This window comes from Girardinichthys multiradiatus, chromosome 2 (genome assembly GCF_021462225.1).
Source record: "Girardinichthys multiradiatus isolate DD_20200921_A chromosome 2, DD_fGirMul_XY1, whole genome shotgun sequence".
NCBI lineage: Eukaryota > Metazoa > Chordata > Actinopteri > Cyprinodontiformes > Goodeidae > Girardinichthys > Girardinichthys multiradiatus.
In genome coordinates, this window is record NC_061795.1 from 7879437 (window position 1) to 7894243 (window position 14807).

General features: G+C 43.3%; 1 protein-coding gene and 1 long non-coding RNA gene across 6 annotated transcripts in view; one reads left to right on the forward strand and one right to left on the reverse strand.

Moving 5' to 3' along the window:
* The window catches only part of pot1 (protection of telomeres 1 homolog), a 118571-nt gene that overhangs the window by 92167 nt on the left and 11597 nt on the right, over nt 1–14807 (forward strand). For all 5 annotated transcript variants that reach the window (XM_047388409.1, XM_047388399.1, XM_047388390.1 and 2 more), the window contains 4 exons: nt 5059–5243; nt 5709–5800; nt 8014–8040; nt 9382–9538. In XM_047388409.1, coding sequence (XP_047244365.1) covers nt 5059–5243; nt 5709–5800; nt 8014–8040; nt 9382–9538 — 461 coding nt within the window. The remainder of the gene's footprint in view (nt 1–5058; nt 5244–5708; nt 5801–8013; nt 8041–9381; nt 9539–14807) is intronic.
* Nucleotides 6290–14641, reverse strand: LOC124882199. Its single transcript, XR_007041827.1, has 2 exons — nt 13614–14641; nt 6290–6882 (listed from the first exon to the last, which is right to left on the reverse strand). It is a non-coding gene; the product is annotated as an uncharacterized LOC124882199 (long non-coding RNA).

Sequence of the window (14807 nt, forward strand, 5' to 3'; positions counted from 1 at the left end):
TACAGGCTCAAATATTTTCTTGTAGCCATACAGTGAGGCCAAAAAGTATTTAGTCTGGCACTGCAGGTTCTCCTACTTAGAAAGATGTGAGAGGTCTTTATTTTTCATCATAGGTTCATTAAAGCTATGAGAGACAAAGTGAGAAAAAATAATCCAGGAAATCACACTGTAGGATTGTTTAAGAATTTATTTGTAAATTATGGTGGAAAATAAGCATTTGGTCACCCACAAACGAGCAAGATTCTTTAAAAACTCTTCTGTCTTCCACTCTTTACCTGTATTAATGGCACCTGTTTGAACTCGTACTCTTACTCGTCGAACTCGTTGTCTTCCGCTTTATCCGGGACTGGGTCGCAGGGGCAGCAGACTCAGCAGAGACGCCCAGACGTCCCTCTCCCCGGACACCTCCTCCAGCTCCTCGGGGGGAGCCCAAGGCGTTCCCAGGCTAGCCGAGAGACATAGTCCCTCCAGCGTGTCCTGGGCCGTCCCCTGGGCCTCCTCCCGGTGGGACGTGCCTGGAACACCTCCTGAGGAAGGCGTCCAGGAGGCATCCGGTATAGATGCCCGAGCCACCTCAACTGGCTCCTCTCGATGTAGAGGAGCAGCGGCTCTACTCCGAGCCCTTCCCGGATGGCCGAGCTCCTCACCCTATCTCTAAGGGAGTGCCCGGCCACCCTACGGAGGAAGCTCATTTCAGCCGCTTGTATCCGGGATCTCGTTCTTTCTGTCATGACCCAAAGTTTATTGCCATAGGTGAGGGTAAGAACATAGACCGACCGGTAAATCGAGAGCTTCGCTTTTTGGCTCAGCTCTCTCTTCACCACAACAGACCGCACAGCGCCCCCATTACTGTGGCAGCCGCACCGATCCATCTGTCGATCTCCCGCTCCATTCTTCCCTCACTCGTGAACAAGACCCCAAGATACTTAAACTCCTCCACTTCAGGCAGGACCTCCCCTCCAACCTGAAGAGGACAAGCCACCCTTTTCTGGTCGAGAACCATGGCCTCGGACTTGGAGGAGCTGATTTTCATCCCAGCCACTTCGCGCTCTGCTGCGAACCGCTCCAGTGCGTGCTGTTGGTCTTGGCTAGAGGGGGCCAGCAGGACCACGTCATCTGCAAAAAGAAGAGACGAAATTCTCTGGTCCCCAAACCAGAACCCCTCTGGCCCTTGGCTGCGCCTAGAAATCCTGTCCATAAAAGTTATGAACAGGACCGGTGACAAAGGGCAGCCCTGCAGGAGTCCCACAAGCCAACCACAACCGATAGGACTCCTTCTTCAGCTTACTGCCGGTGACCACCACCGGGTTCGGGGATTGCCGCCGCGACAAGCACTGCAGACCTTACGGCCGCAGCTACGGACGGCAGCATCGACAATAGATGCGGAGAACATGATCCACTAGGACTCTATGTCTCCAACATCCCGTGGAATCTGGTCAAAGCTCTCCCGGAGGTGAGAGTTGAATACATCCCTGGCCAAGGTGTCCGCCAGACGTTCCCAGCAGACCCTCACTATGTGCTTGGGCCTGCCAAGTCTTTCCGGCTTTCCCCTCCCCCAGCAGATCCAACTCACCACCACGTGAGTGGACAGCTCAGCCCCTCTCTTCACCCGAGTGTCCAAAACATGCGGCCGAAGGTCTGATGATACGACAACAAAGTTGATCATTGACCTCCTGCCTAGGGTGTCCTGGTGCCAAGTGCACTGATGGACACCTTTATGTTTGAACATGGTGTTCATTATGGACAATCCGTGACTAGCACAGAAGTCCAATAACATAACACCGCTAGGATTCAGATCGGGGAGGCTATTCCTCCCGTTCACGCCTTTACAGGTGTCACTGTTGTTTCCCACGTGGGCGTTGAAGTTCCCCAGCAGAATAATGGAGTCCCCGGGAGGGGCACTATCCAGCACCCCCGACAGGGACGCCAAGAAGGCCGGGTACTCTGCACTACCACTCGGCCCGTAGGCTGAAATGATAGTCGGAAACCTCTGCCCAACCCGGAGGCGCAGGGATGCGACCCTCTCATCCACTGGGGTAAACCCCAACACCAGATGGCTGAGCTGGGGGGCGACAAGTAAACCCACCCATGCCTGCCGCCTCTCCCCGTGGACCACTCCAGAGTAGAAGAGAGTCCAGCCCCTCTCGTGGAGATGGGTTCCAGAGCCCACGCTGCGCGTGGAGGCGAGCCCGACTATTTCTAGTCGATATCTCTCGACCTCCCGCACAAGCTCAGGCTCCTTCCCCCCCAGCGAGGTGACATTCCACGTCCCTAGAGCCAGCCTAAGCATCCGGGGATCAGGCCACCGAGGTCTCCACCTTCATCCGCCACCCAATCCTCTTTGCACCGGTCCCTCACGGTTCCCCCTGCAGGTGGTGGGCCCACTGGGGGATGGTCTCGCGTCTCTCGTTCGGGCTTGGCCCGGCCGGGTCCTGCGAGGAGCAACCCAGCCACCAGACGCTCTCCGACGAGTCCCGACCCCAGGCCTGGCTCCAGGGTGGGACCCCGGCTCCGCCGTGCCGGGCGACATCACGTGCCTCGATTTCGTTGTCGTCATGAGGGGTTCTTTGTCTGACCCGTCACAGACCTGTAACTTCTTTAAAAACTCTTCTGTCTTCCACTTGTTACCTGTATTAATGGCACCTGTTTGAACTCGTTATCTGTATAAAAAACACCTGTCAGCAGCCTCAAACAGTCAGACTTCAAACTTAACCATGGCCAAGACCAAAGAGCTGTTGAAGGGACACCAGGAAGAAAATTGTAGACTTGTACCAAGCTGGGAAGATTCCAGGCTTAAAGTCACTTGATGCAAAATCTGCACGCTTTCTATTCTCATGAGATCTAAAAATACCTTAAGCATTAGTCTGAACAGAACATGTCTGAAACATGCATGTAATAGACTTATAATGCTTTAGATGGGTGCCAGTATGACTGAAGTGTGCTTTACTTGATGTTAGACATCTTTCAGGGCATAGCAAACATGTAAAGGTTAAAGATTATTTCGTTGTATGTGAAATGCTAGTATGGTAACGACTAAGATGACTTCTGAGTGCATTCCATGTTTTAAGTGTGCATGAGCATTGATAGTATGTGGATGGATAGGAATGTCTTTGACTAAAATGATAATGCTTTAACTTGTAATGTTTTATTTAGTTGGATCTCTTAGATACAATGAAAGAACAGTTTGCACCTCCACATTTATAAACTAGAAACAAAGTAGTCTGGTATCGTTGTCAATAATTCAAAGAGTTAAATCTAACATATTTAAAACAAAGTCTACTTTAAAGCTTTTAACTTTTTAGCTTTTTCTTGAGAAAAATATGTGGAAGAAGTGCTACTCTTGAGTAAAATTTGTGGCTACTCGATTCACCCCTGTATATTTGTAAACCAAAACTACTAAACTAAGACACACATATCCTTTCAGTCATTTTCAAATGTCCAAACTAATTAAGTATATTACTCTAGTCACTTCAAAAATACACTTGGGATTTTCCCTTCAGAATCTGGAAACTCCAAAATTATCTTTTTGAATCTCTGAAATATAAAAATGATTTTGAATTTTTTTGAAAAATTTTGTTAAACGGTTAGAGGAGCCATTCCTGGAATAGTAAACTTTGTTTAACGCATACAAAAAGTGTACAATTGAATAAGTATGTATCACATATACGAAATAAAATACTGCTTTGAAATATCCTGGTGATTTCAGTTTTGTATTCACGAGGATGTTGGCAAATGAAAGCCACCTGTTACTCCTAAGCAGTGTCTTTTGTGGTGAGTCGTGCAGTTGCGAGAAGAGGCATACGCAACTGGCGTAATGGCAGAATTCGGAAAGCAACTGTGGACAATATTCATTTGCATAAATATATATTAGTTTAAAGTGACAGGATTACGTTGAATTAATTTAAATAACTTTAGTTGGTTTAAAAATGTTTTATACCTGCCTTTGTTCAGCATAAAAATGTAATTTTAAGAATTAATCTGACCATAAAACAGTGACATAAAACAAGCAATGTTACAATTTCATTTCGTAGTGTGTCTCTGTGTGGATCTTGAGGTCAAAACTGATGTGTCTTTGCTCCCTGGAAGTGTCATCCCCTGAAGACCCCCCTGAAGATTCATACCATGTCATGCAGAGCTAACCAACCAGTTGATGAGACATATTGGGTATTTGTCATAGAGAAGAGTTAGAGTTTCACCTAAACCTTAGCAAGCCTTTTTAAATGGGAGATATGATTTTTAAATTTAGTACAATAACACATTTACACATTAAAATTGTTACTGTAATAATCGGTTAGAAGTACTGAAAATCATGCAAGTCAGAATCACATTCTTAAATAAAGCATTTATTAGTCTAACAATATAATTGCAGCTTGGCTTGTCACTAATTAATGCTTTTACAGTCTAGATTTGTCAGCTAGAAGGGAGGTTAACTCTGTCATAGACGCACACCACTCTACCTCTGCCTTTTGTCTACTTCAGTCTGGTCACTCAATCAAATGGGGCATTAATCCAGACCCTGGCCATGATCCCATGAGAGTGTGGGCTGAACTACAGAATTTGACCTTTAAAAATAAGAAATTTCATAGAATTTGGTAATTTGTGCATTTGATATAACAGTTGTCCCAAGAACCATGTGTCCTGTAAATGAACCTTAACACCAACATTTACAGTGATAGGTTAGTAACAGAGAGCAGGTCTTGTCTGCTGTTACTGCTCAGCCTGTTCTGTGACCAACTCAGCAGAACCGGGACTCTTCCTCAGACTGACAGCCATCTGACAGAAATCTGACTGCTGCATAACTCTGTTCATTATTAACTACGGCCTGCAAAGCAAAGGCCGTCATTTGTGAAGCAGGAAAACAGCTCTGACTGTAAGTTTAGTTCACACATGATCAAGAGGAACTGCAAAGAGAACATGTTCTGATCCGAATCATCACCCAGAGCCTGTTGATTCAGAACAGTGGATATCTGTTTTTGCATCAACATTCCTCTAAAAGAATTGTTCTGTTTGTGGTTTGCTGTTTTTCTATTTGTTAAACTGATCCGTTTGTCCCATCAGCCTGGTGCTTTTCTGAGAATCTACAACTTGCGAGCGATCCTAGGATCCAGCAAAGTGCCGGGCCTCACCTGCAGCCAGCCTGTGGAGATGGGTCACCTGGCTTTTCATCTTCATGGGGGAACGTCATACGGGAGAGGCATCCGGGTTCTACCAGAAAACAGCCCAGATGTGCAAGAGCTCAAAAGGTATGTTAGCAAAGGTCAGGATAAATGTAGATGAAACAGGCATACCCTATAACCACAAAACCAAGATCTTTATACACAAATATTTTTCTGAGTTGCTTGTAAAGTACAAATTACTCCAGGGTTTGCACGTTACAGGGGGACATCTGTCAGAAATTGTTGGTTCCTTTAAAGCAGGCCTGAAAACATTTTTGGTTGCAGCAGCTTTTGTTTAAAGAATCTATTTGCCTGTTTGAAGCATGACATTAAAAATTAGATTTGGATGGGATATACATTTAAAATTGATTCAATCTAAAGTAAGTTTTAAATTTGCCTTTAACATCTGCTTTTATATTCATAAAGGTATTGTAATTTTATTTCTGTCTTCCTTTTGATGTCCTTTAAAGCACTTTTAATTGCCTTGTGTTTGAATGGTGCTAAATAAATAAATAAACATGTCTTCCCTTTCTTTTATTTTGTGTTCTTTAGAGTCATGGAAGAATTCTTACAGGATCAAGAGGATGAATTCACTGAGCTGAACGACTCAGAGCTGGTCTGGTCTACTCCGCCAGAGTTTTTGGGTATGAAAGACATCTGCAGATCAAACTTTCTGGGGGCCTCTACTCTCTTTAGCGGCAGGTCACAGAGAGTGTCAAAAGAAGTGGCTCATGTTTTAACCAGGGTCTGCTAAACATCGTTCCTCTGATACATTTTTACTGGGTAACTTGAAATAAAACTAATAAAACATATTTTATTGGGTGTTTAGGAAACTTTTAACTAGCAATCAATTACTTCCTGTTTCCCTGGGAAACAAATCTGACTTTTGTTAACAGTGCCAAAAGGCAACTATTAACAAAGTTAGTCATTTTAATCAGAATTTCACAAATCGGGACACCACCTGGTTATCATTAATTAACAGCCAAACAGCCCTCAGTCCATGTCAGGTGTTTTATGAAAATCTGCCTGGTGAGGGGTGGTATTACAGGACGATAGATGAAGGGGTGCATTCACGCACTGGTGTTCTCAAATGGCAAACACTTCACACACATATGGAATAAACACATCTTCTCTCCACAATACAAGAATTTATTAACAAAACATTCAGTTTCTAGGTAAAATACTTTTTAACTTTGTTTAACTAAGTTAGTAAAATTCAACTAAAATACTAAGCAAAATGAAAAGAATAAGGAAAACTAATAAATTATGGATAAAACTGTAAAAAAGAACGAAAAGGAATAAAACTAGAACACCAATAAGCAATAGTGTGAATATATAGTGTTTAAGAACCAAGGTTTGTTTTGAGGGAATTGGAATGAGGCCAAATTTGCTTTAAATGCTAACAAAGTACAACAGTTGCTAGGTGTTCATACAACCAGTACACAATGCACAGCAGAATGGATGGCAGCCACACCGATCCGTCTGTTGATCTCCTGCTCCATTCTTCCCCCACTCGTGAACAAGACCCCAAGATACTTGAACTCCTCCACTTGAGGCAGGAACTTCCCTCCAACCTGAAAAGAACAAGCCACCCATTTCCGGTCGGGAACCATGGCCTCGGACTTGGAGGAGCTGATTTTCATCCCAGCCACTTCACACACAGCTGCGAACCGCCCCAGCGCATGCTGTAGGTCTTGGCTAGAGGGGACCAGCAGGACCACGTCATCTGCAAAAAAAAGAGACAAAATCCACGTCATCTGCAAAAAGAAGAGACGAAATCCACTGGTCACCAAACCAGACCCCCTCCGGCCTTTGGCTGCGCCTAGAAATCCTGTCCATAAAAGTTACAAACAGGACCGGTGACAAAGGGCAGCCCTGCAGGAGTCCAACATGCACCGGGAACAGGTCCGACTCAGTGCCGGCAATGCGGACCAAACTCGTGCTCCACTTGTACAGAGACCGGATGGCCCCTAATAAAGGGCCCCAGACTCCATACTCCTGCAGCAACCCATACAGGGCACCATGAGGGACACAGTCAAATGCCTTCTCCAGATCCACAAAACACATGTGGACCTGTTGGGCAAACTCCCACTGTTAACAGTGTTGGTGAAGCACTGCTTCCTCCTCCTGAGGCACCGGACGGTTTGTCAGAGTTGCTTCGAGGTCTACCGGTAGTCCTTCTCCATGGCCTCACCGAACTCCACCCAGGCCCGAGTTTTTGCCTCTGCCACACCCCGGGCCATGGCACGCTTGGCCTCACGTTACCCGTCAGCCGCCTCAGGAGTCCCACAAGTCAACCACAGCTGATAGGACTCCTTCTGCAGCTTGACAGCATCCCTTACTGCCGGTGTCCAACACCGGGTTCGGGGATTGCCGCCGCGACAGGCACCACAGACCTTATGGCCACAGCTACGGGCGGCAGCATCGACAATAGGTGCGGAGAACATGGTCCACTAAGACTGTCTCCAACCTCCCCTGAAATCTGGTCAAAGCTCTCCTGGAGGTAGGAGTTGAATACAACCCTGGCCGAGGGCTATGCCAGACGTTCCCAGCAGACCCTCACTATACACTTGTCTGTCCAGCTTTCTCCTGTTCCAGCGGATCCAACTCACCACCAGGTGGTGATCAGTGGACAACTCAGCCCCTCTCTTCACCCAAGTGTCCAAAACATGCGGCCGAAGGTCTGACGGCACGACAACAAAGCCAGTTTATTTGGAACAGTTATTTGAAATGCACAGTCAGTCTTTTTCTTCTTTCTTAATGGTAAAAACCTCTAATTTGACATGTGTTTTTTCCAAGATTTCTAACTGTAATACTTGGTAATTATCCATCCTGTGTCTTCTTGTTTCTGTTTCAGATGGTGAGGCAGTGGACTGTCAAACCGGTATGAAAATTAAATATTACAGCAGATTAGAAAAATCTGAATGTATAGCACCATGAAAATCCTTACAGCTGAAGTCTATAGAGGGCTATAGACTTGAGCTGTAAACTGTTTTTTCCTTTTGCCACACTTCGGTGTTTCAGATCATCAAAAAGCCCTGTAGGATCTCAAAAAGCCACACCCAGGCCCAATTACTGCCAGACCTGTAGAAGCAGTAAATCTATTTAATAAAACCTGTCTGACAACATGACGTAGGCTGAAAGGTAACACATCTTGTCCAAATCTCAAGGAATCCTAGAAGAAATGAGAAACAAAGTCACTGACATCTATCAATCTGGAAGAGATTATAAAGCCACTACTAACCACAGCAAAAGACATGATCGACCAATGGAGAAAAGACAAAATAGTGGTGAAACGTCCCAGGTGAGGCTGACCTGCAAAAGTTACTCAAAGAGCTCATCAGTGACTCATCGGTGAGCTCACCAGGAGCCCAGTACAACATCTAAAGTTGTGCATGCCTCACTACCTCAGTTAAGGTCAGAGGTCATGATTGAACTATATGTGGCAAAAATTACCTCCATGAGAGTACCAAGGTCAAACAAACTGCTGAACAAAAAGAACATGAAGGCTCCACACTTTTACCTAAAAAACATGTTGATGATCCCCAAAACTTTAGAGGGAATATTCTGTGGACTGATAAATCACAAGGGGAACTTTTTGGAAGGGGTGTGTCATGTTACATCTGGTCTTAAACTAAAATATTTGTAGAAGAGATACATTCTGCCTACAGTCAAACATTATGGTGGTAGTGTGTAACTGGACAGTCTCCAATAATTAATGGAACAATAAATTATGCTGAAAATCCCAAAACCTCCAATGTCGTTGAGGTGAAACAATTCTAGAAAGCAAAGTGGTCCACAATTCCTCCACAGCAATGTTAAAGACTAATTGCCAATTCTCACAAATCATTCATTAGAGTTGTTGCTGCCAAGGGTGGAACAACCAGTCATTAGGTTTATTTTTTCACCTAGTCAGGTTTGTCTGGATAGATTTTCTCCTCAATAATAAAAATCATCATTCGAAAACTGTTATTTGTATTTACTCAGGTTTTCTCTCTTTCATATCAAAATGTTTTTGATGATCTGAAACATTTAACTTTGACAGGAAAGTAACAAGAACAAATCTGTAAGGAGGTAAACTTTTTCACAGCTCTGTACGTTTTCTTAAAAAGGATGGAAGGATGTTTTCTCGTCTTCAACAATTGTTTAATCAACAAAATTAGAGGATTCATAATTAATTCTTTTATCCTACTTTTTAAGGTAACAATTTTGTTATGTTTTTCAGTGAAAACCTGCAGACATCAGCTCCAACCTGTAACACTGTCCCAGGTGAAGCAGAGTGATGCGGGTCAAGTTCATCATGTTAGAGTCCAGCTGAGATCTTATGAGCCCCACAGACTGCACCAGGCTCTGAAACTTTTCTGCAGCAGGTGTACATCAATGTAGGTGAACACACTGAGGCTAAGGTCCTGGGTTTAGCTAAAACTGGACCCCACCAGATTGAAAAGTGTGACCCGTTCACTCAGATCTCAGTTACCTGCTTTACACGCAAATAAACAACTAGGCGAGTTACTCTGTAAGCTGTGAGCAGGACCATCAGGACTTATGTTGTAAAATCCCATTATCATCTGCGTTCTTTTATTGTGCCAACATTCATATAGTTAAGATTCACCTGAGCTGCATTTGTTTGAAAAAACAGGAGAAGTGGACCCCCCCATTATACCCCCATCCCCCCAAACCCAGACCGACACCCCGGGTAAACCCCCCTCACCCCAGACCCCAACCCAGACTGCACAGAACTCTCCCATCTCCACACTGAGTCCGCTTTTTGCTTTACTGGATTCTGATAACATGAAAGGAGCTCTTAAAATCGGGACCCAAATGGCTCTGACATCTTCTCCATTCAACACCCCCCGTGGCCGAGGCCCTGCTACTAAACCAACATCTTCCAAATGCCGCAGACCTCCACCACCTCCTAATCTATCTCCTCCTAATCAGGACCTTCAAATCACTTCTCTGTGATACAGTCTGGGCCCCAGTGGTAACTATCAGAAATGAGCATGTCCAGGAAAAACTTGGGCCCCTAATAGGAGATAGTTGTAAAATCTCTGTGCTTATACGTGACAGAAAGAACAAAGCTAAAATGATAAGAGACAGTAATAAACAATCAACAAAAGCCATAAACTGTCAGGTACAACCAGACACAGAGTTAATATCAGCAACTAAGTCCTATAAACTGGCTTTATTGAACATTAGATCTCTGTCAGGAAAATAATTTTTAATCAATGACTTCATTACTGACCACAATCTTGATGTTTTTAACAGAAACACGGTTACATGAATTTAATGAAGCTCCCTTTCGGTGTAAAACTACAATTTTCTTTGTGAGATCAGACAGCAAAGAAAAGGTGGAGGGGTGGCCACTTTGTGTAAAGATTTATTAGAGTGTAAAAAAGTATTTCTGGGCAAATTTTACTCTTTTGAATATTTGGCTCTCTGTCAAGAACATGGTTCGGACAGGGCTCTGGGTAAAGAGCCCTGCCCGAACCATGTTCTTGAATATTTACAGGCCTCCTAAGTCCAAAACAAACTTTATCAGTGATTTTAATGAGCTTTTATCTGTGATTTGTGTTTATTATGACTGTTTAATTATTGTGGGAGACTTCAACATTCACATGGACAATCCTGAAAACAGAAGTACAATAGATCTATGTGACACTCTTAGAAATTTTGGTTTGACTCAACATGTTAAACGGCAAACACACAAACAGGGACATATTTTGGACTTGATCATCACTAAGGGTCTAAACATTTCCAAGGTGTCTGTAACTGATGTTGCCCTATCTGACCATTTTTCTGTTATTTTTGAAAGCATCATCTGCAATGACTCAGTTTGCCAAAGAGACATGATAAGAAAACGCATCTTTAAGGACGGTGCTGCTGAAACCTTTAACCAGATTTACTCTTCTACCTCCACTTTGCCCTGTAACACTGTAGATGAGCTGGTAGATAACTTTCATTCTAAAATCTCGGACATCATTGATCCAGTTGCTCCAATTAAAGTGAAAGTCGTTTCTGGGAAGAAAATGTCTCCATGGAGAAGTGCTCCACCAGTCAGAAGTGAAAAAAAAAGGAGTGTCGAAAAGCTGAACACAGGTGGTGAAAGACTGGGCTCCAGGTTCACTATATTATCTATAAAGAGAGACTCCACAGATATAACCTACAACTGAAAAATACAAGGGAATCCTTCTTTTCTGAGATCATCAGCAAAAACATTAACAATGCTCGTATATTATTTGTCACGGTCGACAGGTTAACAAACCCTCCTGTAACTGTAGCATCTGAACTCCACTCTACCAGGGCCTGCAATGAATTTGCTAAATTCTTTACTGAAAAAATCCAAAAGATCAGAGGGGCAGTCAGCACATCCACATCAACGCCAGTACCAATGTTGTCTCCAACTAGAACTGATTTTGACAAAATTTCCCAATTTCACCAAATAAACTGCAAAATCTTAGAAGAAATTGGACAGCAACTAAGCTCTTCTTCCTGCTGTCTCGATGTTTTACCCACAGCTTTCCTTAAGAAAGCTTTTCCAGTAATAACATCTGATTTAACACAAATAATAAACATGTCCCTTTTGTCAGGTGTTTTCCCCCAGGCCCTGAAAACAGCAATTATCAAACCTCTATTGAAAAAGGTGCAACTTGGACAAGCTGCTACTACAGAACTACAGGCCTATATCAAACCTCCCCTTCATCAGTAAGATTGTTGAAAAAGCTGTGTTTCAACAGTTAAACAACTTCCTAACAACGACCAACCGCTTCGATGTCTTCCAGTCAGGCTTCCGTGCTCACCACAGTACAGAGACTGCTCTTGTCAAGGTATTCAATGACATCCGTATAAATGCAGACTGTGGAAGAACCACAGTGCTGGTATTATTGGACCTTAGTGCAGCATTCGACACTGTTGATCACTCCATTTTATTAGAGCGCCTGGAAAACTGGGTCGGCCTTTCAGATACAGCACTCAACTGGTTTAAATCCTACTTGAAGGACACAGACTTTTTTGTGTCAGTAGGTAACTTTACATCAGAGAGCACAAAAATCACATGTGGCGTTCCCCAAGGATCCATCTTAGGGCCCCTCCTATTCAATATCTACATGCTCCCCCTAACTCAGATTTTAATAAACAACAACGTAAGTTATTATAACTATGCAGACGACACACAGCTATACGTTACAATGTCACCAGGTGACCATGAACCCATTCAAGCGCTGGGTAAATGCTTAGAAGAAATCAATGCATGGATGGGCCTAAATTTTCTTCAGGTGAATCAAAACAAAACTGAAGTAATAATTTTTGGACCAAAATAAGAGCGTTTAAAAGTTACCACACAGCTTCAGTTAATACAGCTAGAAACCACCAGTCAGGCTCGAAACCTGGGTGTAGTGATGGACACAGACCTGAACCTTCAGAGGCACATAAAGGTAGTAACTAGGTCGGCCTTCTATCACCTAAAGAACATCTCCAGGATTAAAGAACTAATGTCTCAGCAGGACCTTGAAAAACTAATTTATGCTTTCATCTTTAGTAGAATTGATTACTGCAACGGTGTCTTCACAGGTCTGCCTAAAAAGTCGATCAGACAGCTGCAGTTGATCCAGAACGCTGCTGCCCGCGTCCTCGCTAGAACTAAGAAAGTGGAGCACATCACCCCGGTTCTAAAGTCCCTACACTGACTCGCTGTAGCTCAGAGAATAGACTTTAAAATACTTCTGTTAGTCTATAAATCACTGAATGGCTTAGCACCAAAATACATTACAGACTTGTTCTCAGTGTATCAACCACCCAGACCCCTCAGGTCTTCTGGCTCAAATTTACTCTGCATACCCAAAACCAGAACTAAACATGGAGAATCAGCTTTTAGTTCTTATGCTCCACTAATCTGGAATAAACTGCCAGAACACTGTAAAAGCGCCTAAGTTGCTTCAAATCAAGATTAAAAACTTATTTGTTTAGAGTGGCCTTTGACTGTGCCATTTAGGCATGATTAGTTGTGTTTTAAGTCCAATTTTCCTTTCAATTTCTTGTCCATCTTTCTATTCTTTTTATTTTATTTAACTTTTTTAAATTACCTCTGTTGCTTGATTTTATCATTTGATTTGTTTTTCTGTGTCTGTATCTGTGTTTATTTGCTTTGTGATTGTATTGTAATTGTATGTACAGCGCTTTGAGTGTCTCGTTGCTGAAAAGCGCTATATAAATTACCTTACCTTACCTCAGCTTGGCGCCTGATGAAAAATATTCTTGGTGGGGCTGATGTAACAATACATTTCTCTACCTACTCCAATATATGAAATGGAATCAACAGTGAGATGACAAATACAATTGCACAGCATCCCTTTCATCATGCCCGTGCAATGCCGGTTCAAAAGCACCACAAGACTTAATACAGTCAATGAGTTTAGATCAAATATGATGATTCTTATAGACCTCTTTATTGTGCCTGCTTACCTCAACACAATGTCCGTCATCCAGCTGTGCCGTTATGCTAATCTTTCTGAGCACAGCTAGCTTGACAGTTTTCCATATGAACTCTTGATTGTTCATGCTTCATAATGCGTTCAGAGAGACGCTTCAAGCCGGTTTGTCCTGACTGTGTCCACGCTAAATCATATTTGACACTTTTAAAAAGAATGCAGGGAAAATATTGCATCGTGGAGTGCCTTGGCTATTCCACACCGGTCAGCCACGACTTGCACTCAAACCAACTCTTCGAAAAACTCCGGTTGTAGACTTTATTTTTCCCCTTGATCTGCAGGTTGATGATAATGTCAGGCTTGTGGGGTCCCAGCTCCTTACTCCACTGTCCTTACGAACGGGTAGATAAATAACGATCTCACAGAATTCAGTGGAACCTGCACTTCGCTTGTTAAGTACATTTCCCAGTCTTTGATCAGGGAGGGCGGTGCCCCATTGCCCCCTATGGGCCAGCCACCGCTGTAAACTACATATCAAAGCTATCACTCAGCGTCCTAATTTCAGCTGCACGAGAGAGCTCTATTTTTTCCACTGAGGATCATAGAAGCAAGTACAACTTGAATTGAAGTCATTACTGTATTCCAGATAGCTGTATAACTGTCTTAAATTGGTTGATTTTAGCAATAGTTTTTAGAAGTTAAAATTTTTATTTTGTTTTTAACCTAGAGTTGTCCGGGTAGCTTGCTGCTTGAAGGAGTCAAGTCATGTAAGTATGTGGTCCTTCAACGTGTTCCAGGACAGATTATGTTACTGCCAAACCAGGGACAAAAATCCCATTTTACTTTGGGGGGGCACACTAAACAGACAAATTTCAGAGAGTAGTTCTTGGGGAAGTCATGAAAAAAAGCTCTCTCCCTCCCTCTTTCCTGCTCCTTGGCAATTTTTCAGCATGTTAAAATTAATCTATTTCTATCCATTTCATTTAGATTTATTTGGATTTTACGGGAATCTAGAGAAATGGCCCAGCGGACGAATGTTTCTGATTTTGGCAAAATTGTCTAAGTGAGTGGAGGTCCTAAAATATCAAACCCACCTAGTGCTGGTGACTAAATAATGCCTAGGAGGGTAACTAAGCAATGTGGAGGTGATCTGCAGAAGAATATGAGGTCAAATATTGCTGGATAACACCAACATAATAATGGAAGGTTATCCCATGTTGCCCAGTAT